The sequence below is a fragment of the Ctenopharyngodon idella genome, chromosome 6, assembly GCF_019924925.1.
Source record: "Ctenopharyngodon idella isolate HZGC_01 chromosome 6, HZGC01, whole genome shotgun sequence".
NCBI lineage: Eukaryota > Metazoa > Chordata > Actinopteri > Cypriniformes > Xenocyprididae > Ctenopharyngodon > Ctenopharyngodon idella.
In genome coordinates, this window is record NC_067225.1 from 4,388,245 (window position 1) to 4,414,121 (window position 25,877).

A 25,877-nucleotide genomic window follows, 5' to 3' on the forward strand; every position below is an offset into this window, starting at 1 on the left:
TAGCTGTTGCACAGGTGAACACAATAAAACCGATCGATGCGTTAAGACGAGATAACGATGTATGCGTTCAAATGCTTTTTTGAAGTCAGGACTTTAATGTATGCGTCTACAGAAACTGACAAAAAAAAAAAAACACCCTGAGAAATACTGACTGGAGTGAAAAGGAGTGACAACTAGCCCCAGTCTCTTCTTGGCCGAGTGGAGCTGTCCAGGTGCTGAAAAGACGGCAGTGAAAACCAGTTGTCGTCAATACTGACAAGCTAGATCGGTAGAGGTTCTAAAATTAACGATCTTACAGACACGGACAGAGCAGCTCAAGTGTTTTTCCAGGGCGCTGCCCAAAAATCCTTCGTTCAAGTTCAAGTTGGTCTGTTCTCTGTTGCCACCTCGTGGATGTGTTCCAGATGTCTCGTTTAGGTTATAACTGGAGCTGATCCACAAGTCGTGCATTAAATTAAAAAAGAAGAAAAAAATGTTATATTATGTTGGAATGCTTACATTTGCTTATTGTGTCCCTCCAAAACAATAACAATAAAATATGAGCTCGTCCTCATGATCTCTCTGACTCTCTCTCTCCCTCTCTCACTCACCGTTTTCTCACTCCCACGGTATTTTGACGTGTGTGTATATATACATATATTACTGGGAGAATTAAACTTCATGTGTCTGATGACTTGAGTCCATATAATAATCCTCAGCAAGTCTCGAGATAAACCCGTGGATATTAACCCGTGGAAAAATACAGCAGAAGTGAATTTAGGAGATTCTCCTGTCGCCTTTTGAAGGATAAACACTGAATCAAGAATTGGCGCTGGATGGATTTTTATTTTCTTCTGCACTCTTCTGGTTTTCTAATGTCAGGTGTCTCACAGCCAAATTACGCGCTGTGAAACATCCTCCGTGTGCCATTTTTCTGGATTTTACTGTGACACCTGTGACTTCGTAAGGTAAGCGCTCACCTTCTGCGTTTTGATCTAAATTTAAGCCCTTTTTTCTTTTCTACAATATTAGACAGACAACAATATGAGAAAGAAAATCAGAAACTGAACGCTATTCAGTGATAATAAATGCATGTAGAGATTTAAACCAGTTTCTGCCAATATTGTGATTCTACGTTCATACTGAAACGGCTCTGGCAAAATAATGATCTAAAAACATGGTGTAATTTAACACATGAGCAGCGCAATGATTTTTTGGCCATATTTCACTAACTCCGACAGTGATTGATGCGCATTATTTGAGGATATTTAAAGATCATCTTAATTGAGAAATCAATAAGTCACTCTTTTTCTATACACTCTTCTTTCTTTTTTGGACGAGCATCGTTTGAATGGACTTAGCTTCTGACCTTGTGTAAAATCATCGCAAAGAAATATTATTTATCATCGTCATCATAACACTAACAATACCTTTAAATGATTATTTCTGTCTTGACTTCGTCGCCTTTGTTATGCTGTGGTTGAAGTGAACAGATTCTTCGTTTCTTCATTTTAAATGATTCGATTTAAAGACCTCGTTACAGAGCCAATTAAGTCAGACTTCACGGTCTGCTGCGCGCTGGAGCTCAAAGGGGCCGGTGCGTCTGGAGAACAGAACCGGACCGCCATCCAAAATACCAAGTTATATAGGTCGAACTATCTTCAGAGCTTACCTACAATTCTCTTCGTTATTTGTTAGGTGTGTTGTTCGTGCTTTGGATGTGCTGTAATATGCGCTGTTCTACCAGAGAGCATTTCTGAACATGACAGAGCACTGAGCGCGCGTGGCGCAAGACAAATTATCCTTGTGACGGGGAGTGAATTACTGCCATTTCAGAAACGATGTCACAGGAGAATTTGATGCGTGAAATTGTGCTAGAGGAAACGCTTATTTTAATATAGTAGCCTATATACTTTATATGAGATATTAGCCAGTCTTTTTTGATATAAGCAACTGTTATTTGTGCCCTCACTTTGTTTTGTCCTAATTTCTACATATTGTCCGTGTAGTGTGGGCTTTTTTTTCTTCAGTCTGAAAGCAGTGAGGTGTTTCTCCTGGACTGATGGCGTCTTCTGCACCTTCTTCCTCGGCTGGTGATTTGGACCCAAACACGGCTAATTTACGACAACCTGCCACAAGTAGGTCTCTCTGGATAACGCGTTTTTCACTTGGCTTGTTTACTCCGTGGGGTGGCGATGTTCATCACTGCCTTGAAAAACACACAGCACCGTATGAAAAGTCTATTAGCTGACAGATCTACAGCTTGAGAGACAAATAATAAATGATCTGATAGATAGATAGATAGATAGATAGATAGATAGATAGATAGATAGATAGATAGATAGATGTTAAAAAGAGACCCCCTAATAATCTAGTTTATTACAAAAAGATTATTGTAATAAGATGTTAGAGTTTTAACAAGATTATAGTTTTCGTCATAAAAAATGTAAATTCTTTAATTGCAGGGAGATCGATAGATAGACTATGTATATAGATGTAGCTAATAATAATAATTATAACGATTATTTTATTCTATTTTTCTTGATAGATTTGTAGTCTCAATTCATACCTGCAGATTACAAATGAAAATAGTATGTAAATTGTATTCTTAATTTTACTCTCAAATAAGAGCATCCTCTGCCAAATTATTGCAGTTAATTATGGTCCCGATCTCATAACAATAGTCCTGCATTTTGCCACGTTTTATGGGAGCTTAAATAACAGCAATCAGCCATCGTCTGCTCTCAACAGAGCCACCTTAATAGCGTAATTACAAAAATTACCCGCCATCACGGTCCAATTCACATTTTCCTTTGAAAATATGCTTAAAATGCCCGAGTCAAGATTCAAAAAAATATATAGCCTACATAAAAGAAACCGGTTTGATCTGATTTGATCAGGTTTAAGAAACCTTCGTGTACCGTATAGAATAGATTCTATACAAAATAAATAAATAAATAAATAAATAAATATGTCATGCTAAAATAAATAGTAGCTACAATAATATAAAGATGTAGTAGCCTATATATGGTTTTTATGTTATATACATTTTGATATAAATTGTAAAAAGAATTATGTGTTGTTTTGTGCTGTGCTGTGTGTATGTGTGTATGTTCTGCGTGTTTTGCCATTATCTCCCTGCCAAGCTCTATCTCACGCTCACTGACCTGAGGGGCTCGCGCTGTCTCTGCCTCATCTGACAGCGCGCGCCTGGGGCAAATAGAGCTAGATCTGCCCTCAGACAAAACCCACCCTAGAGGATGAGATGAATTCATATCAAACTATTGATAATAATAATAATTCACATTCGTTTCCTATCGCTCTTTATGCACATTGCTCATGCAAACACACACATGCGCTGTATTGTTTATATATTTTTCCTTGCTGAATAGTGTTGTTCATGTAATTCATGCTTACTGTTGTGAGTGTGTGTTCATTTTATTTCATTTTCATTGTATCAACATCTAAACTTGCATCTGTCTGGTCACTAATGCTAGAGGTCATTCATGTATTTCGAACTGTACATTTTCTATAGGCTCACTGTGTGACGGCTGGCAAGTCAAACACAAGCGTTTCACTCAATTAATTCCGAGACCTCATTTCATGCCCGCTTATTTTAAACCGCCTCTTTGCCGGATGTGTGCCACCATCTATTAGCTGCCTGCCTCTCTGATAGCCTCTATTGATTGCTTGATGAAAATCAAGCCCTTTCCAAAAAAAAAAAAAAAAAAAAAAAAACTAAAATAGACACATAGAAGAAAAGAAGAAAAAAGCCACACATCCTGCAAAGACCCGAATCTGTTGCGCACATTCATTGTCTTCTGCGTCAATGCATGTTGACCCTTAATTTTGTGCTTTCATAGGCGCGCACATCCTCACCCATAGCATTAAGAATAAACTAAAATATGGGATGTTGAACAGCTGTCCAACGTCTCGTTTTAGCCTGCGACGCGTGGTACGGGGTTGCGCACGGATGCACGAGGAAACTTGGCATGAAGATATGTGGTAAGTTACAATGCCAACATCATTTCAGTCTCCAAAGGGCGCATGGGGTCACTCAAGGTACCAAAGTGGAGGGCACCTTTATCCAGGCTGTTGTTGCTCTGTTGACCCAGGTGTGAATACATTATGCCTTAGATAGAGAGCAAGAGACTGTCATTGCGTGTTTCCATCACACTAAAGGTCAGCGAGCTGTTATTTACCCTGTAGGCTACTGTGTGAACAGGGTCTTAGTCTTTTGTTCCCCCTTGTTCACTCTCATTATTATTTCTCGACAAAGAAAAACTGACAAAGCAAGGAATAGAATGAGAGCCCCGAATGAGAGGTTTATGCCAGGATTTTTTGTAGGTTGTTCGACAAGAGAAGAGAAAAATAGCCTGTAGAGAGTGTGAATCATCACTGTCGGGATGGAAATATTCTCTCACGGTCAGTTAGATAGGTTTTCGTAACTGGATTTGTCCTACAGTGAAACTCTATATATCAGGAGGAAAAAGGGGCTGCCGTTGTTGCTCTCTAGTCTATTAGTTTCCTGGTGGGTGGTGCTCTCTCTCTCTCTCTCTCTCTCTCTCTCTCTCTCAACTTGTCTTTTTACGCCACACTGCTTTTTATAGCCCGCTAAAAGATGTGAAGAGGATTGGGTGTTTTTAAGATGGTGACGTCTGGGAGGATGTGGCCATTGCTCCTGGTCAACTTTAAATCGTTTTATTATTGTATCTTAAGGCCAGATCCTTTGGATTTAATTTTGCCTCATGTTATGTTTTTGTGTAAGAAATGAACATGTAATGAGAATTACTCCCTGATTATTGCAAAACCACATGAATCTGATTAGTAATAGGTTTTCACTTCAACCTATACGGATATTTTTGTTTTTTGAATGATCATTCTGTCATTAAAGTTGTTGATGTATGTAATAAACGATATTTGAATTTACGCACCATCAGCTGCATATTCTGCTGTCGTTTGAGCTCATATAAAAAGCGTGTAAATAATTATTCAAAATCTTATCTATCTATCTATCTATCTATCTAATTTTTGTTCGTTTCTTTCTTTCTTTCTTTATGCATTCATTTATATGTTTATTTTTGTTTTATTTGGAGAGAGAGAGCTAATGCAGAAAATTTTAAAGATTTAAAGAAAAGAAATGAATGCCAAATCCAGTAGGCTAAACCACTGCTCAAATAAAATCATATTTTAATGAGAAGATTCAGCGTATCAAACGTAAATAATTTGCTATTTGATCAGCGTGGATGTTTTATTTTAATTGCATGCACAATAAACATGCTCAACGTGGTCGTGAAGACCAAAATGCCTTTGGTCTTTAGCATGAGAGAAAACAGAAAAATCCATTTTGATAGCCGCAATAAAATCGTGTAGCCTATTGATGTTCAGCGCATCGCCAAAGATTTACGGCATCGAATAGTCATTAGCTCTTATCAGAACCGAGCCTGAATGAGAGAGATTGGGCTGCATGGTGGGCAGAGGGGGGTATTAACGGCGGTCTGTTTTCTCTGATAATATTGTGTGATAGTCCTGCTCAAAATGAAAGAGATAACCAGCACGAAAAGACAACTGGGCCCTCGTGACCGAAAGACGGATGCTCTGAGGAAATATGCTGTTAAATATTGAAAAATATTCTTTATAATCTTACTAACCATCTGTGATCCATGTTTTACAATATTTAATAGCTATACGCAGACCTCCATAAATAAAATCAGTCGAAATAATAAAGAATGTATGCATTATGAACGAAAAACATAGGCTATGTTCTATTATTTTTGGGCATCTTGGTGTTTGACGCTCTTAAGTGGGTCTTTCTGTTTTGCCTAAACATGTTTGTTCATGTTCATGTAAGATGCTCCAATAAAACATCCTCGATGGATCTATTGAATGTGCCTGTCGGCAGTTAATGACATGGAGCATCTGATCAGTCAAGCGGAATCTGTGAAGGATGATAGATCCAAACTCAACAGTGTTTCAACAGGGTTTCACGATCCAAAAAAAACAAAACACAAAAAAACACCCCCTACACGTCCTCTGATGTCATGGCTACAGTAGCACCTCTGAACCTCAACCAATCCATAATAGCGCTGCCCCACTAAAATTCCAGCCACTGGAATAACCCTTAGGTATAAATATCAGAGAGCAAACCTGCTGCTAGTTGCTTATTTAAGCAACTGGTTGGAGATAGCCTACAACTTTTCCCCCCCTAGCATCGAGAATCAAGGCTGAGGATATGTTTTGCAATTCTCCCCCGTGTTGTAATGATGCAGGTTTCCTGCAGAAGAACAACAGTCTGGATGAGAAGAGTCGTATGGTGGGCGCCTTCAAGGAGAGCGCGAAGAACCAGCTGACGTGTGACAACAGCGAGCGCTTCACACGCGCAGAGACAGACTTCTCCAACCTGTTCGCTCGAGGTAACGACAAATCTTTCTCATTCTTAATGCTTTTTAAAGTTAAACATTTGAATTGAATGCATTTGTGCTTCATCTAAAAAAAAGCAAACAGTAAAAATTTAAAAATAGAATTGAATGGTCACATTGTATATTATTATAAACAAAAATCATGATATGGCCAAATAATCTGAGACAACTATATGTCTATGTATGCATGAAAATGTATGCTTTGTAATTTAATACTTTTTTCTTTGCAACGTGTATTCTCAGCAAACAATTGAAATGTTTTAAACAACTGAAGTTTTTATGAGTATGGAATTTAATATTTTGTCCCCTGTGTGCTTTAAAGACAGCAGCACTTAAAGGGTTAGTTCACACAAAAATGAAAATTCTGTCATTAATTGCTCACCCTCTTGTCGTTCCACACCCTTAAGACCTTCATTCATCTTCAGAACACAAATTATAAGATTTTTTTTATGAAATCCGAGAGGTAGCTATATGACTCATCCATAGACAGCAATATAATCACCACTTTCAAGGTCCAGAAAATTACCAAAAACATTGTTTAAAAAAGTCGATGTGACTACAGTGGTTCATAAAATTAAATAAAATTCATAAAATTCATAAAATTAAGGTTGAACCACTGCAGTCACATCTACTTTTTTTTTAAACAATGTCTTTAGTACCTTTCTGGACCTTGTAAGTAGTGGTTAAACTGCTGTCTGTGGACGAGTCATATACCTCTCAGATTTAATCAAAAATATCTTAATTTGTGTTCCGAAGATGTCTTACGGGTGTGGAACGACATGAGGGTGAGTGATTAATGACAGAATTTTCATTTTTGGGTGAACTAACCCTTTAAGCTGCATGAACAAAACCTGATGATCAAGCATCTTGTGCATCCATGCAAGTACAATGAGTTCACATGATCAGTGTCACTTATTGATTAGTGACCTAGAAAAAATGCAGGCATTAAGGATTAGATGAAAAAATCCCAAATTTTCAATGTGGGTTTCAAGAGTTTTCACCTCCTCTAGCCCAATTCAACCCCACTGATAGTTTTCAGTTTAATAAATGTAAAGTCTTATCTTTACATGCTGACACTATTCTAGATCTACTGCCTGCAAAGAATGGAGAGGAACAAACAATCCAGTTTCTTCTTGAGGTGGTGGAGATCCTCACCAATTATGTTCGCAAGACCTTCGACAGATCTACCAAAGTGCTGGACTTCCATCACCCTCACCAGCTTCTGGAGGGGATGGAGGGCTTCAACCTGGAACTGTCAGATCAACCAGAGTCCCTGGAGCAGATCCTGGTGGACTGCAGAGACACGCTCAAGTATGGAGTGAGAACAGGTACAGGCCAATGTAACAATCTCTCACATCGGCCAATCATCACATATACCCAACCTTACTTTATCTTTAACCATATAATGAATATAATTTATATCTTACAACAGATATTTGAGATGATTCTGATTTTAAACCATTGATAAATTCCTACAGGTTCTCCCTATTTATCCACATAAAATATATCTTTATTATATGAAATGGTATGTTTCGGATATTGTCTTTTCTGCAGGTCTGTTATGTCGACAGTGGAGCAGTTTTAACGAATTCAGTGTGTCTTAAAATGAGTTTGACATATCTCAGGCAGAAAATGTTTGCCCTTTCAGAATGTTTCTTGAGCAGCAAATCAGCATATTAGAATGATTTCTGAAGGATCATGTGACACTGAAGACTGGAGTAATGATGCTAAAAATTCAGCTTTGCATCACAGGAATAAATTATATTTAAAATATTTTCACATAGAAAACATATATTTCACAATATAACTGTTTTCCTGTATTTTTGCTCAAATAAATGTAGCCTTGGTAAGCAGAAGAGATTCTTTCAAAAACATTAACACAAATCTTACCAACCCCAAATTCAATTCAAGTGAACAGCAGTGTAGTTGACATGTAGAAAGTATTTTTGTACTTGTTAATTAATTTTATGCTATTAAAGAGTATTTTTTTGCACTTTTGTCCTTATATTTCCTGTAAAATCTCTTCTCAGGTCATCCTAGATTTTTTAATCAGCTTTCATCCGGACTGGACATCATTGGTCTCGCTGGAGAATGGCTCACCTCTACTGCCAACACTAACATGTGAGTTATTCAAATCAGTCCGATCTCCTCTCCTCTCCTCTCCTCTCCTCTAGTCTCCTCTCCTCTCAAAATCCCCTCTCCACTCCTCCCCTGTTCTCTCCTCTAACCTCCTCCCTTCTTCTCTCCTCTCCTCTCCTCTCCTCTTATAGTCTCCTCTCCTCTTCTGTCCTCTCCTCTCCTCTCCTCTCATGTAGTCTCCTGTCCTCCCCATCCTCTCTTCTAGTCCCCTGTCCTCTCATATTATCCTCTCCTGTCATCTCCTCTCCTCCCCTCCCCTCTCCTCTAGCCTCCTCTCCTCTCATAGTCTCCTCTCCTCTCCTGTCATGTCATCTCCTCTCTTCTAGTCTCCTCTCCTCCCCTGTCCTCTCCTCTAATCTCCTCCCTTTTCCTCCCCTCTCCTCTAGTCTCCTCTCCTCTCATATTCTCCTCTCCTGTCATCTCCTCTCCTCCCCTCCCCTCTCCTCTAGTCTTCTCTAGTCTCCTCTCCTCTCATAGTCTCCTCTCCTGTCATGTCATCTCCTCTCCTCTCCCCTAGTCTCCTCTCTTCCTCGTCCCCTCCTCTAATCTCCTCCCTTTTCCTCCCCTCTCCTCTAGTCTCCTCTCCTCCCCATCCTCTCCTCTAGTCTCCTCGCCTCTCATAGTCTCCTGTCCTCCCCTGTCCTCTCCTCTAATCTCTTCCCCTCTCCTCTAGTCTCCTCTCCTGTCCTCTCCTCTAATCTCCTCTCCTCTAGTCTCATCCCCTCCCCTCTCCTCTCCTCTCCTCCAGTCTCCTCCCGTCTCCTCTTCTCTCCTCTCCTCTCCTCTAGTCTCCTCTCGTCCCCTGTCCACTCATCTAATCTCCTCCCTTCTCCTCCCCTCTCTTCTAGTCTCCTCTCATCTCCATCCTCTTCTCTAGTCTCCTCTCCCCCTTTCCCCTATCCTCTAGTCAACTCTCCTCTCCATCCTCTCCTCTAGAGTTCTCTCTTCTAGTCTCCTCCCTCTCCTCTCCTCTCCTCTCCTCTAGTCTCCTCTCCTCTAGTCTCTTCTCCTCCCCTCTCCTCTCCTCTAGTCTCCTCTCCTCCCTTCTCCTCTCCTCTCCTCTCCTCTTCTGTCCTGTCATCTACTCTCCTCCATTCTCCTCTCCTCTCCTCTCCTCTTCTGTCCTGTCATCTCCTCTCCTCTCCTCTCATGTAGTCTCCTGTCCTCCCCATCCTCTCTTCTAGTCTCCTCTCCTCTTATATTCTCCTCTCCTGTCATCTCCTCTCCTCTCCTCCCCTCTCCTCTCCTCTAGTCTTCTCTAGTCTCCTCTCCTCTCATAGTCTCCTCTCCTGTCATGTCATCTCCTCTCCTCTCCCCTAGTCTCCTCTCTTCCCCTATCCTCTCCTCTAATCTCCTCCCTTTTCCTCCCCTCTCCTCTAGTCTCCTCTCCCCCCATCCTCTCCTCTAGTCTCCTCTCCTCTCATATTCTCCTCTCCTGTCATCTCCTCTCCTCCCCTCCTCTCTCCTCTAGTCTTCTCTAGTCTCCTCTCCTCTCATAGTCTCCTCTCCTCCCCTGTCCTCTCCTCTGATCTCCTCCCCTCTCCTCTAGTCTCCTCTCCTGTCCTCTCCTCTAGTCTCCTCCCCTGTCCTCTCCTCTAATCTCCTTTCCTCTAGTCTCCTCCCCTCCCCTCTCCTCTCCTCTGCTCTACTCCAGTCTCCTCCCCTCTCCTCTCCTCTCCTCTCCTCTAGTCTCCTCTCGTCCCCTGTCCACTCATCTAATCTCCTCCCTTCTCCTCCCCTCTCTTCTAGTCTCCTCTCCTCTCCTCTAATCTCCTCTCCTCTAGTCTCCTCCCCTCTAGTCTCCTCTCCTCCTCTCTCTATCCTCTTCTCTAGTCTTCTATCCTCCTCTCTCCATCCTCTAGTCAACTCTCCTCTCCATCCTCTCCTCTAGAGTTCTCTCTTCTAGTCTCCTCCCCTCCTCTCCTCTCCTCTCCTCTCCTCTCCTCTAGTCCCCTCTCCTCTAATCTCCTCTCCTCTAGTCTCCTCTCCTCCCTTCTCCTCTCCTCTCTTCTAGTTTCCTCTCCTCCCCTCTCTTCTAATCCAGTCTCCTCTCCTCCCCTCTCCTCTCCTCTAGTCTCCTCTCCTCCCCTCTCCTCTAGTCTCCTCTCCTCCCCTGTCCACTCATCTAATCTCCTCCCTTCTCCTCCCCTCTCTTCTAGTCTCCTCTCCTGTCCTCTCCTCTAATCTCCTCTCCTCCCCTCTCCTCTCCTCTAGTCTCCTCTCATCTCTATCCTCTTCTCTAGTCTCCTCTCCTCCTCTCCCCTATCCTCTAGTGTTCTCTCTTCTAATCTCCTCCCCTCTCCTCTCCTCTCCTCTAATCTCCTCTTCTCTTGTCTCCTCTCCTCTAGTTTCCTCTCCTCTCCTCCCCTCTCTTCTCATCTCGTCTCCTCTCCTCCCATCTCCTCTCATCCTCTCCCCTATCCTCTAGTCTCCTCTCCTCCCCTCTCCTCTAGTCTCCTCTCCTCTAATCTCCTCCCCTCTCCTCTCCTCTCCTCTAATCTCCTCTCCTCTTGTCTCCTCTCCTCTAGTTTCCTCTCCTCCCCTCTCTTCTCATCTCATCTCGTCTCCTCCCATCTCCTCTCATCCTCTCCCCTATCCTCTAGTCTCCTCTCCTCTCCTCTAGTCTCCTCTCCTCCCCTCTCCTCTAGTCTCCTCTCCTCTAATCTCCTCTCCTCTTGTCTCCTCTGCTCTCCTCTCTTCTCATCTCGTCTCCTCTCCTCCCCTCTCCTCTCCTCTAGTCTCCTCTCATCCTCTCCCCTATCCTCTAGTCTCCTCTCCTCTCCTCCTCTCCTCTAGTGTCCTCTCTTCTAGTCTCCTCTCCTCTCCTCTCCTTTCCTCTAGTTTCCTCTCCTCCCCTCTCCTCTAGTCTCTTCTCTTCTTCTCTAGTCACTTCTCCTCCCCTCTCCTCTCCTCTCCTCTAATGTCCTCTCCTCTAGTTTCCTCTCCTCTCCTCTCTTCTAGTCTCCTCCCCTCCCCTCTCCTCTTCTCTCCTCTCGGTGGGGTCATTTGGAAATAACAGCATGTTTTCTGTGTTATGCATGTAAGTATTTCCGATGCTCTGAGGTTATGTAAAGGGTTTGTTTAAACGCTATGGCTAGAGGCGCTGCCTTTGTCAACTCTGTATCGAGTGATGTCTCTGATTGCTGTTACCACCCCGGTGCCCTCCAGGCATGTGAGATTGCATATTGATCAGCCCATAGAGTTACACATTTGGCCACTGCGCTGCATGATATAAAGAGCAAATTGACTTGAGCTGTTTTATTGGACATTTCTGTCTGATGAGTTGCTCATGCGGTGTACAAAGGTGATTAGGAAAGAAACTATAGTATAGATTGCACTGACACATTGAATGTTTTTGTTCCTTTTTAAATTGCAGAAAACACATAGGTATAGAGCATTGCAGTGATGATTTATTTTTGTAGGCCAACCCAGAAGTTCCCTTGACAAACTCTGTAACCAACAAAAGTTTATGATTTTTACATGTTTTGTCTAACATGATAACCTTCACAAATGAACACAATTTTTATGAATTTTGAAGCCTAAATACAATCGGCAGAAGTAAAAATATAAACGTATGCTATAAACGAACTGCACCACGGTCACATGACTTCAGCCAACATCACCACCACCACTATCTCTTTCAATGTTTATTTAAAAACATTTTCCCTGAAAGTTTGATTTAAAATAGTTGGAAAGAGCCGATTATAAACACAATGAGGCTGTGAAAACGACTTGTGAGTAGATGAGTTTTCCGGTTCGTCTGATGACGTTTAATGTCCCCAACAACCTCTGTAGTCCCATTTAGACACTTGACAGCAACCGCCTTTTTTAAGACAAGTAAAAGCTTTTAAAAATCACAAGTGGGCTATTACTGATGTGATTTATGTCATAAAATAAAATGTAAAAATGTCTTGAACTTGTATTAACCACAGACTGTATTTCAGGCATTTAACCAAAGCCACTGACTTCAGGATGATAGAACCAGAAGTGTTAAAATGCTAAAACTCGCACAAATTTTCTTCAGCGAATATGTCTCGGGAATCAGGATGGTCTATTTCTAAGCATAATTTTCTGCATAAACACAATCCTTTAAATCTACCTTTCTTATATAATATGTAACTCACCCAAATTATTACCACTGATAAAAAACAATGATTTGTGCAACTAGACTTAGAAATTTGTACTCAAAAGATTGAGATTCTTGAGATTTAGCCTTTGTGACCACTTCCCCGGGTGAAAACGAGCCCTTTATCCCATATATAAAACAGAAGCTGATGGGTTTTTTCATGAAGCTTATGACTGAGCCTTTGCAGCACTGAAGAGTCTTACAACACTAAAGCACAGAATGGACTTGTACCAAATCTATTTAACAGCCCATTGATTGTGTCTGACTGTGGGCTGGTAGGAAGTCTGTGCCAGCTGGGACCAGCCAGTCGGAGAGCGCGTCCCTGCGGGCTGAGCAGTCTGGCCATCGCATTTTACTCCCAGAGGCCATTTTGATCTCAGAGGACCGAGCACTTCATTACAGCTGTCTTTCTTAATATAAATAGAGAGCTTCTTATAATAGAAGTCACTTACGATGAGAAAGGCCTTGTTAAATAGCCATAACTATGAACAATGGGTTTTGGCAATAGGGAATTACTTTGATTAATATCCTCTTAAGCTAAATCATGCCACATACGAAGAGAAAGAGAGCAAAAGAGAGAAAAGAGCAGAGCCAAAAACATAAAAGAGGGTCTGTTTCAATATAGCGAGCTGCCTACATAGGCAGTATTTTAGGGATGCACTTCTGACATGAAATCTGTTTATGTTGCCATTGGATATCCCATTTTGGACAAAATCTAAAGCAGTATCACGTTATGCTCAGAGTCGAAAACATAACATGGAAGTAACCTAAACAAAAGAATTATATTGTGAACAATAAACCCAAATAACTACATCTGAATTCAAAATGGTGAAAATTATTCATTTCTATGCACTTGTTTACATGGTATCACAACTACATGTTTTTGTTACATTAAGCAAACCATGATACATCATTTTTAATGGAAGAGCGGATTTGGCCATTTGTAACTTAAATATGCAAGGCCTCCCGTATCATTCACTTCCAGCACCAACTTAACAGAAACTATTTTAAATACAACATAGTAGAACATTAACATTTTCTCATCTTACTAAAAATGCATAAAATAACACTTTATTTTAACATTTACTCTTCCTATCCAGCCACATGCAAAGCATGATGGAAAATGAGCATCCTGTTTTCCATATTTAATCAAGCTACTTTCAACATGAAAACAAGTGAACAGCATCAATAAATCATTTTTTGAGTGTTTTTTACATAACCAAGTCCTATATGCTGTCTATTTGTTGTCATATTATTTTAATTTATTATCATAATCATAAACACTGGTTTGTATCGCAAATAGTTTTACTGTTTACTGCACTTTGTTATTCTTATAGTTATTTACAGCGGCTAATGAATCGGAAGTCTCGCACATGGAAGAAAAAAAGCCAAATAAGCGCCACATAAGGTGGATAGACTTGCTTCCCACTCACTGATCTATATATAGTTTATAGATATATTACATTATAGTATATTATAGATCAGTGTTACAGCCATATTTCAAATTGGCACACCCTTGCGACATCACAACTTGGCAAATGATGTTTGATTTAGAATTCTGAGTTTCCCACTTGTAAACATGACATTTGCTCAGTCATTCATCTGCTCGGAACTCGTAATTGCGATATTTTCCAACTCCACTTGAAGGGCACATATAAAAAGGCATTCCCAGAGAGCATTGTGATAAAAACATTTAATATGGCTAACAAAGCAAGAGGATATACTTATACAATTATTGCCTATTTTACCCAGTATGTGTGTTTACAGTGTATTTTTATGCCATATTGTGCCATTAGCTTAGCAGATCATGCATGCTTTGCATGAAGAACACTATTGGTCCCACTTTATATTAGGTGGCCTTAACTACTATGTACTTACATCAAAAAAATAAGTACAATGTACTTATTGGGTTCATATTGAATTGCAAAACACTTTTGCTGCTATTGAGGTGGGATACGGGTAAGGTTAGGGAAAGCTTTGGTGGTATGGGTAGGTTTAAGGGTAGGGGTAAGGTGTAAGGGGGGTCAACAGTGTTATTATAAATGTAATTACAGAAATTAATTACAGATGTAATTACATGCAGGTGTTTTTAAAATATAAGTACAATGTAAAAACATGTATGTACACAATAAGAGCATTGTATCAAATAATTAATTTAAATGTAAGTACATAGTAGTTAAGGCCACTTAATATAAAGTGGGACCACACTATTTATTTGACAATATAAATACAATCTGAATGTGAACACCACATCTGAACTTAGTTTACATTGTTCTCATTTTCCACATGCAGTAGACACCAAGGCAGCTCACTAGTCTGTAGTGTTTTCTTTGTGACATTTGCTTTATATGATTTTTAACTGTATAAATAAAAACATCCACAAGTGCTGCTGACATTTGAGAAGTCAAGAGGTGATCGATGGTGTTGGTCGGTTACCTGTATTAAACCTTGAATATCGCCCTTTCTTCATATCTCATTCCTGTAAAGCACGGATATGATGTTAAAAAGCACTATATTTGTATCCAAAGGCAGATGGAGTCATGATAGTGCTTTTACATGAAGTACTAATGGCAGAGGTGTGTTAGTTTACTAGATGAGAGTGTGGGAGTCTCTCTGGGAGGAGGATGTTGATTAGTTCTTCACTCTTGCGCTGAAGCATTTTCAGCCGCTCAAAATCTCGGGATAAACATTTCTCCTTCTCTCCCACATTATGCCGTCTTCTAGCTCCAGGGATAAAGCTGTTCTGTTCGCCTCCCACTGCTCACTGCCCCATTTTGAAGGATTTCACCTGCAATGTTTTAGAATGTTTCATTTCTGCGCTGATGAGATTGTCGCTTCTGCTGCTGCCACCTTCACACAAACACACTAACAAATGCTCTATAGAAAGGGCTTTGTGAGAAGAGAAAGGGGAGTGTCCTATTCAATGAATTGGACAGGCTGCAAACGCTGCTTATTCTGTCATTATTCACCATGACTAATTTAGACCCATTATTTCTCATCAGCAGTGACATACACTGACCGGCAGCTAATGGACTGACACACACACACAAAGAATTACCCCTACACCCTCAAAATAGCTTAACATAAAAGACAAAAGAAGATATTTTTAAATGAAATTTGAGTGGTACTTTTGGCTGGTTTCTACAGGCTTTTCAAGGAGCTTGTGTGTGTTTTTAGGGTGTGTGGTTGCTAGTAAAGCCCTTTTGTCTCTATGATAAATGATTTTCAGTGGCTGACACCAGTACTGATATCTAACCAAAATGAGAGACTGAATTAAAGGGTTAGTTCACCCAAAAATGAAAATTCTGTCATTAATTACTCATCATTCCACACCCGTAAGACTTTCGTTCATCTTCGGAACACAAATTAGGATATTTTTGATAAAATTCGATGGCTCATTGAAGCCTACATTGCCAGCAAGACAATTAACAATTTCAATGCACAGAAAGCTACTAAAAGACATATTTAAAACAGTTCATGTGACTACAGTGGTTCAACCTTAATGTTATGAAGCGACAAGAATACTTTTTGTGTGCCAAAAAAACAAAATAACGACTTTATTCAACAATATCTAGTGATGGGCGATTTCAAAACACTGCTTCATGAAGCTTTGAAGCTTTACGAGTCTTTTGTTTCGAATCAGTGGTTCGGAGCGCGTATCAAACTGCAGAAGTCACGCCCCCCACTGGTGAACCATTGAAATTTCGAAACACTTATGACGTAATGAAGCCTAGTTTACTGAAATCACGTGACTTTGGCCCTCCGAACCACTGATTCAAAACAAAAGATTCGTAAAGCTTCTAAGCTTCATGAAGCAGTGTTTTAAAATCGCCCATCAGATATTGTTGAATAAAGTGTTTTTTTGGTGCACAAAAAGTATTCTCGTCGCTTCACTGAGCCATCGGATTTTATGAAAAATATCTTAATTCGTGTTCCGAAGATGAACGAAAGTCTTACTGGTGTAGAACGATGAGTAATTAATGACAGAATTTTCATTTTCAATTTTTGGGTGGACTAACCCTTTAAGATAAAACACTACACAGTATTTACTCAAGAATCACTTTTATAAGACAATCACTGTCACAACAAAAATTATGTATCATCTCTTGTTCATTTGATCAACATATTGTCCTTATATTGAGTATTTGATTATTATTTATGTTATGCAAATGTATATTACACAATTTCATAATACAGTGCAATGAATAAGCCTATATAAAAGGTCCCAATATACATTGTGCTGCCACAATATTCAGGCAGGTATTAAATTTCCTGTTGGTTTCTCCTCCTTTGTAGTACATGAAAATGCAATTTGTCAAATCCAACACGTGTGAGGTCTGCGAGAAAAAAAAAAAAAAAAAAACATTGTTCTATTTATATGACATTATGACAGCCGGAATCATGTTTTAGCTGCATGTTATTGATGATTCTCGGTTATTTTACTGTCTTAAATCTTTGTTCCTTTTGTGACGGAGCTGAACAATGAGTCTGCCCGGGGCTGTTCCCTGTCCTAGTTGTGTTCCATCACACTTTCGTCCATCCTTTCTCTGAATGAGATGGATTTGTGCTGGAGCGTGTTCTTATCTCGTGCGCGCAGCCGTCCCCTCATTTGTGCGCTGTCTGTCCCCCGTCAGACTGAACTCCTCCATTTAGACGGACAGATAGCCATCAGAGTACTGACTCCCTTCATTAAAACACCCTGAAATGAGCCCTTATCTAGTCTATCACAGCCGTCTTTTAATTAGCGATATTCAAAGCAGCCGAGAGGGACAGAATGTACCTCTGATGGAACAGTATGTAATGTCTGCAGGGACTGTGATTCTCTGAAGTAGCTGTTGCCTGATTTCGACGATTGGGAGAAGCTGAACATAATTATGAATGTCATAAATATGAACGTTAAACGAACCTCATAACCAAGTCAAATAAATAAATAAATAAATAAAACACCACACATTACTTCCATGATATTAGCACTCTTGGAAAACCTCTCGTCCAATCAGAATCGAGTACCAAAACTAACTCACCAATCAAAAATCATCAATGAAAATAATGTGAATGTGAAATAATGTGGGGAAGAAAAATAATTTTATTTTCTTCATGACAAGTGTAATAATTTTTATTATTGGATATAGTTTCTTTACACTATGATTTGTTTGTTAAACTTTTAGAGAAAAAAAAAACGTTTATGCTTGTGACTAAATATGGTCTTCCTGTGTGTGACTGTTCAGGTTCACCTACGAGATTGCGCCCGTGTTTGTTCTGATGGAGCAGCTGACCCTAAAGAAGATGAGAGAGATCATTGGCTGGCCTAACGGTGATGGCGATGGACTCTTCTCACCAGGTAAATAATCAATCGAAATAATCCAATGATTTAATATTACCATACAAATGTATGGTGTTCTCTTCACCCAAAAACAGGGATTTTCATGTTGGCTTAATTCCTTTAACACATTTAATTTTGGAAAACCAGCTGTCAGTGGTGCTGAAATACAATAAATGCTCATCTGTTCACAGGTGGTGCCATATCAAACATGTACAGTGTGATGGTTGCGCGGTATAAGTATTTCCCAGAAGTCAAAACCAAAGGCATGTCTGCAGCACCACGACTCGTGCTTTTCACATCTGAACATGTAAGTACACTGCAGTTAAACAGAGCGTTTGTCTCCCTCTAGGGGTCGTATATCGTTTTTGTAGCGTTAGTGTAGGATTGCATTAATTACAATTGCATTGTATTCTATCTATAGTATTTTGGCCATTTGCTTGACTGGTAACAATCTTTATTTTTTGCAGAGTCATTATTCAATCAAAAAGGCAGGAGCTGTACTGGGATTTGGCAAAGAAAATGTCATTCTCCTAAAGACAGATGAGAGGTATGATGAAAGTACAGTTCTGTGTCAGTTATATAAGAACATATAAGTTATATAAAGCACAAAACTATGTTTAGAACAACTTCAAAACAAAAAAATATATCTTATTTACTTATCAATCCACTTTTCTGATGTTAAGTATATATATATATATATATATATATATATATATATATATATATATATATATATATATATACTTATATCAGAAATATATATACACCAGTAGCGAGCGGTGACCTTTTTAACCGGGTATGCTGGGTGGTGCGTCATGTAAAAAATGTAGCCGATGCAGTTAGGTTGAATGGGTTTATAGCTAATAAGCGAGACGCTCGCATTCTCTCTAGACATTGTTTACTCATTTGCTTGCTCATGACAAATAGCAACACAGCGAAAAGTATTTCTAATATGTTGGACCTTTTATTGAGAATAGTCTACATTTACATGAGACGTGCCTTCACAAGCAACCGTAAGAGCTTTTGTGATGTTTGAATCGACGGAGGCGCAACATGCGAAGAGTGCGTTTGCAAAATATGCTGTATTTTTGTAATCCGCTAGGTGCCGCTAGTGTCACAGAAACGACATACTTCACCTTTAAACGTATCAGTTTAGGACACAGATCTAAATTAGACACGACAAATAAAAACACCATTGTGTCAATTTAAATGTATGCCTGTACTTATTTTTAATTAATAATTAAAAATAAGTAATTATAATTAATATAAGTAGGCTATAATAAATAAAAATATCAGTGTTCTTTAAAAAAATAAGTTTGCAAATTGATGACTTTAACAAATGCACAGACTATCGATTAACATCCTCTGATAGGCCTAGTTACAGCAAAGAACTCATACTTCTATACTCTTTGGTTACAGTAGGACTGTCTTACACAATTTATAAGTTTTCATAAAACAAAATCCCTATGGAGAAAATGAAATACTATTAAAATATTTTTAGTTACAATTTTTTCCCCCATTTGGTTAAGTCTAGTTAGTTTTGTATCAAGCACAATGTGATTTTCGGTGATTGAGATCTGGCAGCAGCTCATTTTTTTCTCTTGGGCAAGCTATCAGCTCACAGCTTATCCTGCTTATGAAATTCGCCATAGGCCAGCAAACCAATGAGAACGCGGGACAATGATGACGCTTCATAATAAAAGCGCGAAGGCGCAAAAGCTGCTGGAGATCAGCTTACCCGGAAGTCTCCGTAACTGAAAGATTTAAAGAAAATTACCGTCGTTTGGCATATAAATAAATTACGGACAGTTACATACGCATTACCAATCATGTAGGCTTTATGGTACACCTCAAACAAGGGATAATAATTGTAATTTAAGATAATTAAGATTAATTAAGATAGTAATTTATAATGTTAATCTTAATTGCCGAGTCCACGAATGGCTTGGGTATGCAGAGCATAGCAGCTTATATGGACTGTACGCCACTGATATACACACATACCGTACAAGTTTGATTAAACCATCGAAATCGAACTTGTATGGTATATATAGTTATATTATTGATTAAACCATCAAAATAGGAGAAAAATATTTTATAATTTTTAAATATGACATTTTAATATTTAAATATAAAATATTTTAAATATATTTTACCACTTGGTTACTTTCTTTCAAAGCTCATGTCTTATTTGTTTATTTGCTTTTATAGTCCCTCCCACTTACACCTAATTGGCTGTCTTGTTTTAGGGGGCGTGTCATACCTGCTGACTTAGAGGCCAAGATCATTGATGCCAAACAGAAGGTAAGTAAATGCACAAACTACACTGCATTGTTCTGAGCTGTCGAGACAAGTGAGTCCGAGTATTTAACCTCTGTGCTTGAAGAGTTCTGTGGATCAATACCGGAGCTGGTATCCTCAAGCTGATGGATGATTTGACCCTTATGTACTAATTCTAAGTGCTTCTGTTAATAAAGTGGCACTTATCTTTAAGCTATGTACTATTAACAATGAATGTGATTTTAAATGTTTATTTTAGGGTTATGTGCCACTGTTTGTGAATGCAACGGCTGGTACCACAGTATATGGAGCATTCGATCCCATCAATGACATTGCCGACATCTGCGAGAAGTACAACCTGTGGTTGCATGTGGATGTAAGTTTGACTCAAATGCATGCATTTCCAATTAGTGCTTTCAGGATCAGCTAAAATTGTAACTTAATAGATGAAATAGTACATGGAACACTGAATAAACTAATGAATAAATCTTAAAAGAGTCAGTCAATGGTGTTTGTACATCTCCAGGGTGCATGGGGCGGAGGACTGTTGATGTCCAGGAAGCACCGTCACAAGCTAAGCGGCATTGAGAGGTATGTAAAAATCAAAGCTAAAATGACTGTATTTCACAGGAAAGGTGCAGTGTGAGCTGAAAACCCACTTGTCTGTTTGTTTCAGGGCGAACTCTGTCACATGGAACCCTCATAAGATGATGGGTGTACCATTGCAATGTTCAGCCATCCTGGTTAGAGAGAAGGTGAGACTTTGACGTAAACAGACATATACACTACTGTTAAAAAGTTTGGGGTCAGTAAGATTTTATTTTATTTTTATTTTTGAATGAAATTAAGGGCTGAATAAAATTGATCAAAATATTTCTATTTCAAATTTCTATTCAGCAAAGAATCCTGAAAAAAATGTATCATGGTTTTCACAAAATTATGACTGTTTTTAACATTAATAATAATCAGAAATGTTTCTTGAGCAGCAAATCAGCATATTAGAATGATTTCTGAAGGATCATGTGACACTGAAGACACTGAAAAGAGGTGAATATATTCACCTAAAAACAGTTATTTTAAATTGTAATAATATTTCACAATAGTACTGCTTTTACTGTATTTTTGATCAAATAAATGCAGCATTGGAGAGACTTCTTTCAAAAACATTAAACAATCTTACCAACCCCAAATCTCTGAACAGTATACCTGTACAAGTTTAAACATAAATCTTGGCTATATGCAGTTACACACCTAAATGAATCATCTGCTAAATGATTACATAGATCAAGTGAACTCAAATACATTTAAAGTTTAGTTAATACAGCAACTGATCACAGGAGATGCATTTGAGAGGGATATGAATACAAGTAACGCTGTGCTTCTTTTACAGGGCATTCTGCAGGGCTGCAACTCCATGTGTGCTGGATACCTCTTCCAACCAGACAAACAGTATGATGTGACCTATGACACCGGCGACAAGGCCATCCAGTGTGGCAGACATGTAGACATCTTCAAATTCTGGCTCATGTGGAAGGCCAAGGTGGGTCACAACAGCTGCTATTATGTCAAGTCAAGTCAAATTTATTTGTATAGCGTTTTTCACAATACACATTGTTTTGAAACAGCTTTAAAGAAAATCATTATCTCTTAGTCACATTCAGCAAATTAGAGCTGGATGATAGTATAGTTTACATTTTGAAATGATACAAGCAATCAAGTAGTTGAGAATTTGCTCTTTATCACATTATGTATGCGGATAAAGTCAGACATACTTATATATCCAACTTTATGTAAAGAGCTGGGCAATAATTGAGATACATTTAGTTACAAAATAAATGGATGTAGTTGATTTACATGAGTGTACTGTATGATAATACAGTTATACGTCCAACTTTTAATATAAAGACAATTATGTGGCTATAGCATTGAGTATTTTGCTGGGAAAAACATTTTTTTCTGCCTGGTGAATTTTATCCATGCAGGGCACAACTGGGTTTGAGCAGCACATTGACAGATGCCTGGAGCTTTCTGAATATCTCTACAATAAAATCAAGAACCGTGAGGGATATGAAATGGTCTTTGAGGGCCAGGTTTGTATCTGGCACACACATATTTATAGATTGAAAGAACTGCTTACCTAATACTAAATGTAATGGCTTTTATTGTTGCTTTTATTTTGCTGTCTACAGCCCCAGCACACAAATGTTTGCTTCTGGTATATTCCACCAAGCTTGCGTGGCATGCCACATGGAGACGAACGAAGGGAGAAGCTGCACAGGGTACTTCATCTCATCAAATTACCAAAACAAGAGTAACAAGCACAAAAACTGGTGTCATGATTACTCCGTTTTCTCTTGCAGGTGGCGCCAAAGATCAAAGCAATGATGATGGAGTGCGGTACAACCATGGTAGGATACCAACCACAGGGAGACAAAGTCAACTTCTTCCGAATGGTCGTCTCCAATCATGCCGTCACCAAGTCAGACATCGACTTCCTCATAGACGAGATCGAGAGGCTGGGTAATGACCTGTAAAAGCAGAGAACTGCTGCTCTGTGTCTATAATAGTGGCTCAGGCATCTCCTTCATCCACTCGACAGGACAGTCGTGCGGTCTACACATTTAATGGCTATGTTTCGACGTCGTGTTGTGGTCCAATATGTTCTGTCCTTATTCTCAATGTATTTAGATCTTTAACTTACAGATTACATAGCCTATATAGTATGGAGGCTTGTTTCCGCCTCGGAATACAAAAATAAAAAAGGCAATTGTGACTTTTTATCTCGCAATTCTGACTTTTTTCTCAAATATAAAAATCTGGAATTGCGTGAAATAAAGTCCGAAGTGTAAGATATAAACTCACAATTGGTGAGAAAAACGTCATAATTGGATTGGAAACAATTACCTTTTGTAACTGCAAGTTTATATCATAATTCTTTTTCCGCAAAAGTTTTTCTGCAGAATTTTGAGATATAAATTAGGAAAAATGTCAGAATTGTGAGATATAAACTCGCAATTACAAATAAAACATTTAATTGGATGAAAAAAAGTCAGAATTGTATGATATAATCTTTATAAACCATTACAAATAAAACTTACAATTGCAAAAGAAAAAGTTAGAATTAAGATATAAACTCCAAATTACAAAGAAAAAACTTGTCATAAGGAGAAAAATGTCAGAATTGTAAGATATAAACTCGCAATTACAAATAAAACTCACAGTTGCGAGAAAAAAGTCAGAATTGTGAGATATAAACTCGCAATTACAAATAAAACTTGCAATTGTGAGAAAAACATCTGAATTTTGATATAAACTCGCAATTACAAATAAAACTCGCAGTTGCGAGAAAAAAAGTTGTTATTTTCAATCTGATCTCACAGCAATTCAAATGTATTTTACGAGGTGGCTAATTCGTACGAATTTGTAAATTTTTTGCTAAATCGCACATATTTTACAAGTTGTAAAATTCGTATGTATTCGTATGAATGACTTACCCCTAACCCCGCCCCTAAACCTACCCATCACTGGGGTTTAGACAAATCGTATGAATTTGTACGAGTGACTTCGTACAAATTCGTACGAATTAGCCACCTCTTAAAATACGTACGAATTGGTCGCGAGATAGCGTTGGAATTGTGAGATATAAACTCGCAGTTACAAATAAAACTTACAATCGCGAGACAAAAAGGTCAGAATTGTGAGATTTAAACTTGCAATTACAAATTAAACTTGTCATAAGGAGAAAAAATGTCAGAATTGTAAGATATAAACACGCAATTGCGAGAAAAAACATAATTATGAGAAAAAAAGTTGCAATTACTTTTGTAATTGCGAGTTTATATCACAATTCTAAATTTTATTTCTCACAATTCTGATTTTATATCTCTCAATTCTGACTTTTTTCACAGAATTTTGAAATATAAACTCAGAATTGGGGGAAAAAGGTCAGAATTGTAAGATATAAACTCGCAATTGTGAGAAAAAAAGTCAGAATTGTGAGATATAAAAATTTGGAATTGCAAAAAATAAAGTCTGAACTGTGAGATATAAACTCGCAATTACAAATAAAACTTGTAATTGAGAGAAAATGTGAGATGTAAACTCACAATTGCAACAAATAAAGTCAGAATTGCAAGACATGAACTCACAATTACCTTTTTCGCAATTACTAGTAGTTTTTTATTCCGTGGCAGAAACAAGCTTCCATAGTATAGCTACACGGTCACCTTACAGCACACTTTAAGTCCATTGGGATCATGTGTAACAGCTGGTGCTTCGGTTTGTAAATACAAGATAAAGACAAGCAAAGGCGCAGCACCCTTTTAATGAAGCTCGAAGCCCTTTCTGTGTAGTAGTGGGGTCTGTGTGTAAACCAGTGGTTGATCTGTATTTTAGTGTTGTGTTTCTAGAACTTACCTTGTAGCAGGTCATTTAAAGTGTTTAATCAACACCTTTGTGAGGTGAAACATAGGTATTCAATTTTCAGTTTGAAATATTCTACTGATATAAAAATATATAAACAAAGACCTTTATTTATATCGTGAGCCGAGCAGTGTTCAAAGGTTCAGTATTTCTCCCATTTGTAATGGTTCTTCATTTGTATTTTAAGACAAGATATATAATCAAATAAGTTTAGGCTAATGTTTAATGGTCCAGTAGTGTACTTGTGAGCCAAAGACAGAATTAGTGCCATACATTTTACAATATACTCGATATTCTTTGAAATAAGCAAGCATATAAATTATAACATGAATCTATATACATTTATATAAATATGAATATATTGTATATGTTTATTGTTGTTCAGGCCCTTAACTCTGTGCAATCAGTGTGTTAGTGTTATTGTGTGTATCTTTTGACTGAATGTTACAAGCAATCCTATCAATTATCTGAAGGTTAGTTACCAGATGTATAATGCTGATTATTGATATTCAACTCAGGCAATTATAGCATCATATATAAACAACAAAAGAAAACAATAAAGCAAAAAGCACAAACTTAGAAGGGAGGTCGGAAATGATGTCCTCAGGATGCTGGAAGATTGTGTTAATATAAATATTTATTAAAGGTTTATTGATATTTCACTGCTGTATTTAGATTCAGCTGTTGTCTTTGGAACATGTGAAAGATGATTTTATGTAATGTTCTCTATTTGTTCAAAGTGTTTTTGACAAATGCACAATAATCTTTTTCCTCTATTACTGTAAATTGTTGACTGTAAATGTTGAATGTGAGGAGGGCGATTTGGTCTCCTCAGTAAGGCTGGCACTTTAAAATGCAATCACACTATATGTAAACTGCTATTAACACAATAAACGCGATTAAACTATGAGAATGTTCTATTAGTCGTTTTTTCGAAATGTAAAATCTGACACCTTCATTTTAAAGCTTATAATAAACTACTTGTACACTTCACACTTGAGATTGTTTGTGTTTCGTTTTGAATTAATTCTTATTGAATTTAATTCTTATTTTCACTATCTGGGGTTAGGGTTAGTTATGAATAATCTTTCAACAATATAAAGCATTTTAAAATAACTAAAAAGTAATTTTAAAATCAAAAGTAATCTAAAAGTAGTTATACCTTAAATGTGTAATGTAATGGATTACG

General features: G+C 38.3%; 1 protein-coding gene across 3 annotated transcripts; it reads left to right on the forward strand.

Annotated features, from left to right (window-relative positions):
- Positions 1 to 595: 595 nt before the first annotated feature.
- Positions 596 to 25,595, forward strand: gad1b (glutamate decarboxylase 1b). 3 transcript variants are annotated; one of them, XM_051897035.1, is made up of 17 exons: positions 597 to 947; positions 1,989 to 2,117; positions 3,922 to 3,984; positions 6,249 to 6,392; positions 7,484 to 7,726; positions 8,429 to 8,519; positions 17,892 to 18,004; positions 18,178 to 18,293; positions 18,454 to 18,533; positions 20,236 to 20,290; positions 20,526 to 20,642; positions 20,793 to 20,857; positions 20,943 to 21,021; positions 21,657 to 21,806; positions 22,249 to 22,356; positions 22,456 to 22,545; positions 22,627 to 25,595. In XM_051897035.1, exons 2-17 carry the CDS (start codon positions 2,042 to 2,044, stop codon positions 22,798 to 22,800), a joined length of 1,764 nt encoding a protein of 587 aa, XP_051752995.1. In that variant the 5' UTR covers positions 597 to 947; positions 1,989 to 2,041; the 3' UTR covers positions 22,801 to 25,595. The 3 variants fall into 3 exon arrangements, with proteins under 3 accessions (XP_051752998.1, XP_051752995.1, XP_051752997.1); XM_051897037.1 differs by lacking the exon at positions 597 to 947 and adding an exon at positions 1,653 to 1,677; XM_051897038.1 differs by lacking the exon at positions 3,922 to 3,984 and having other exon boundaries at positions 596 to 947.
- Positions 25,596 to 25,877: the final 282 nt, after the last annotated feature.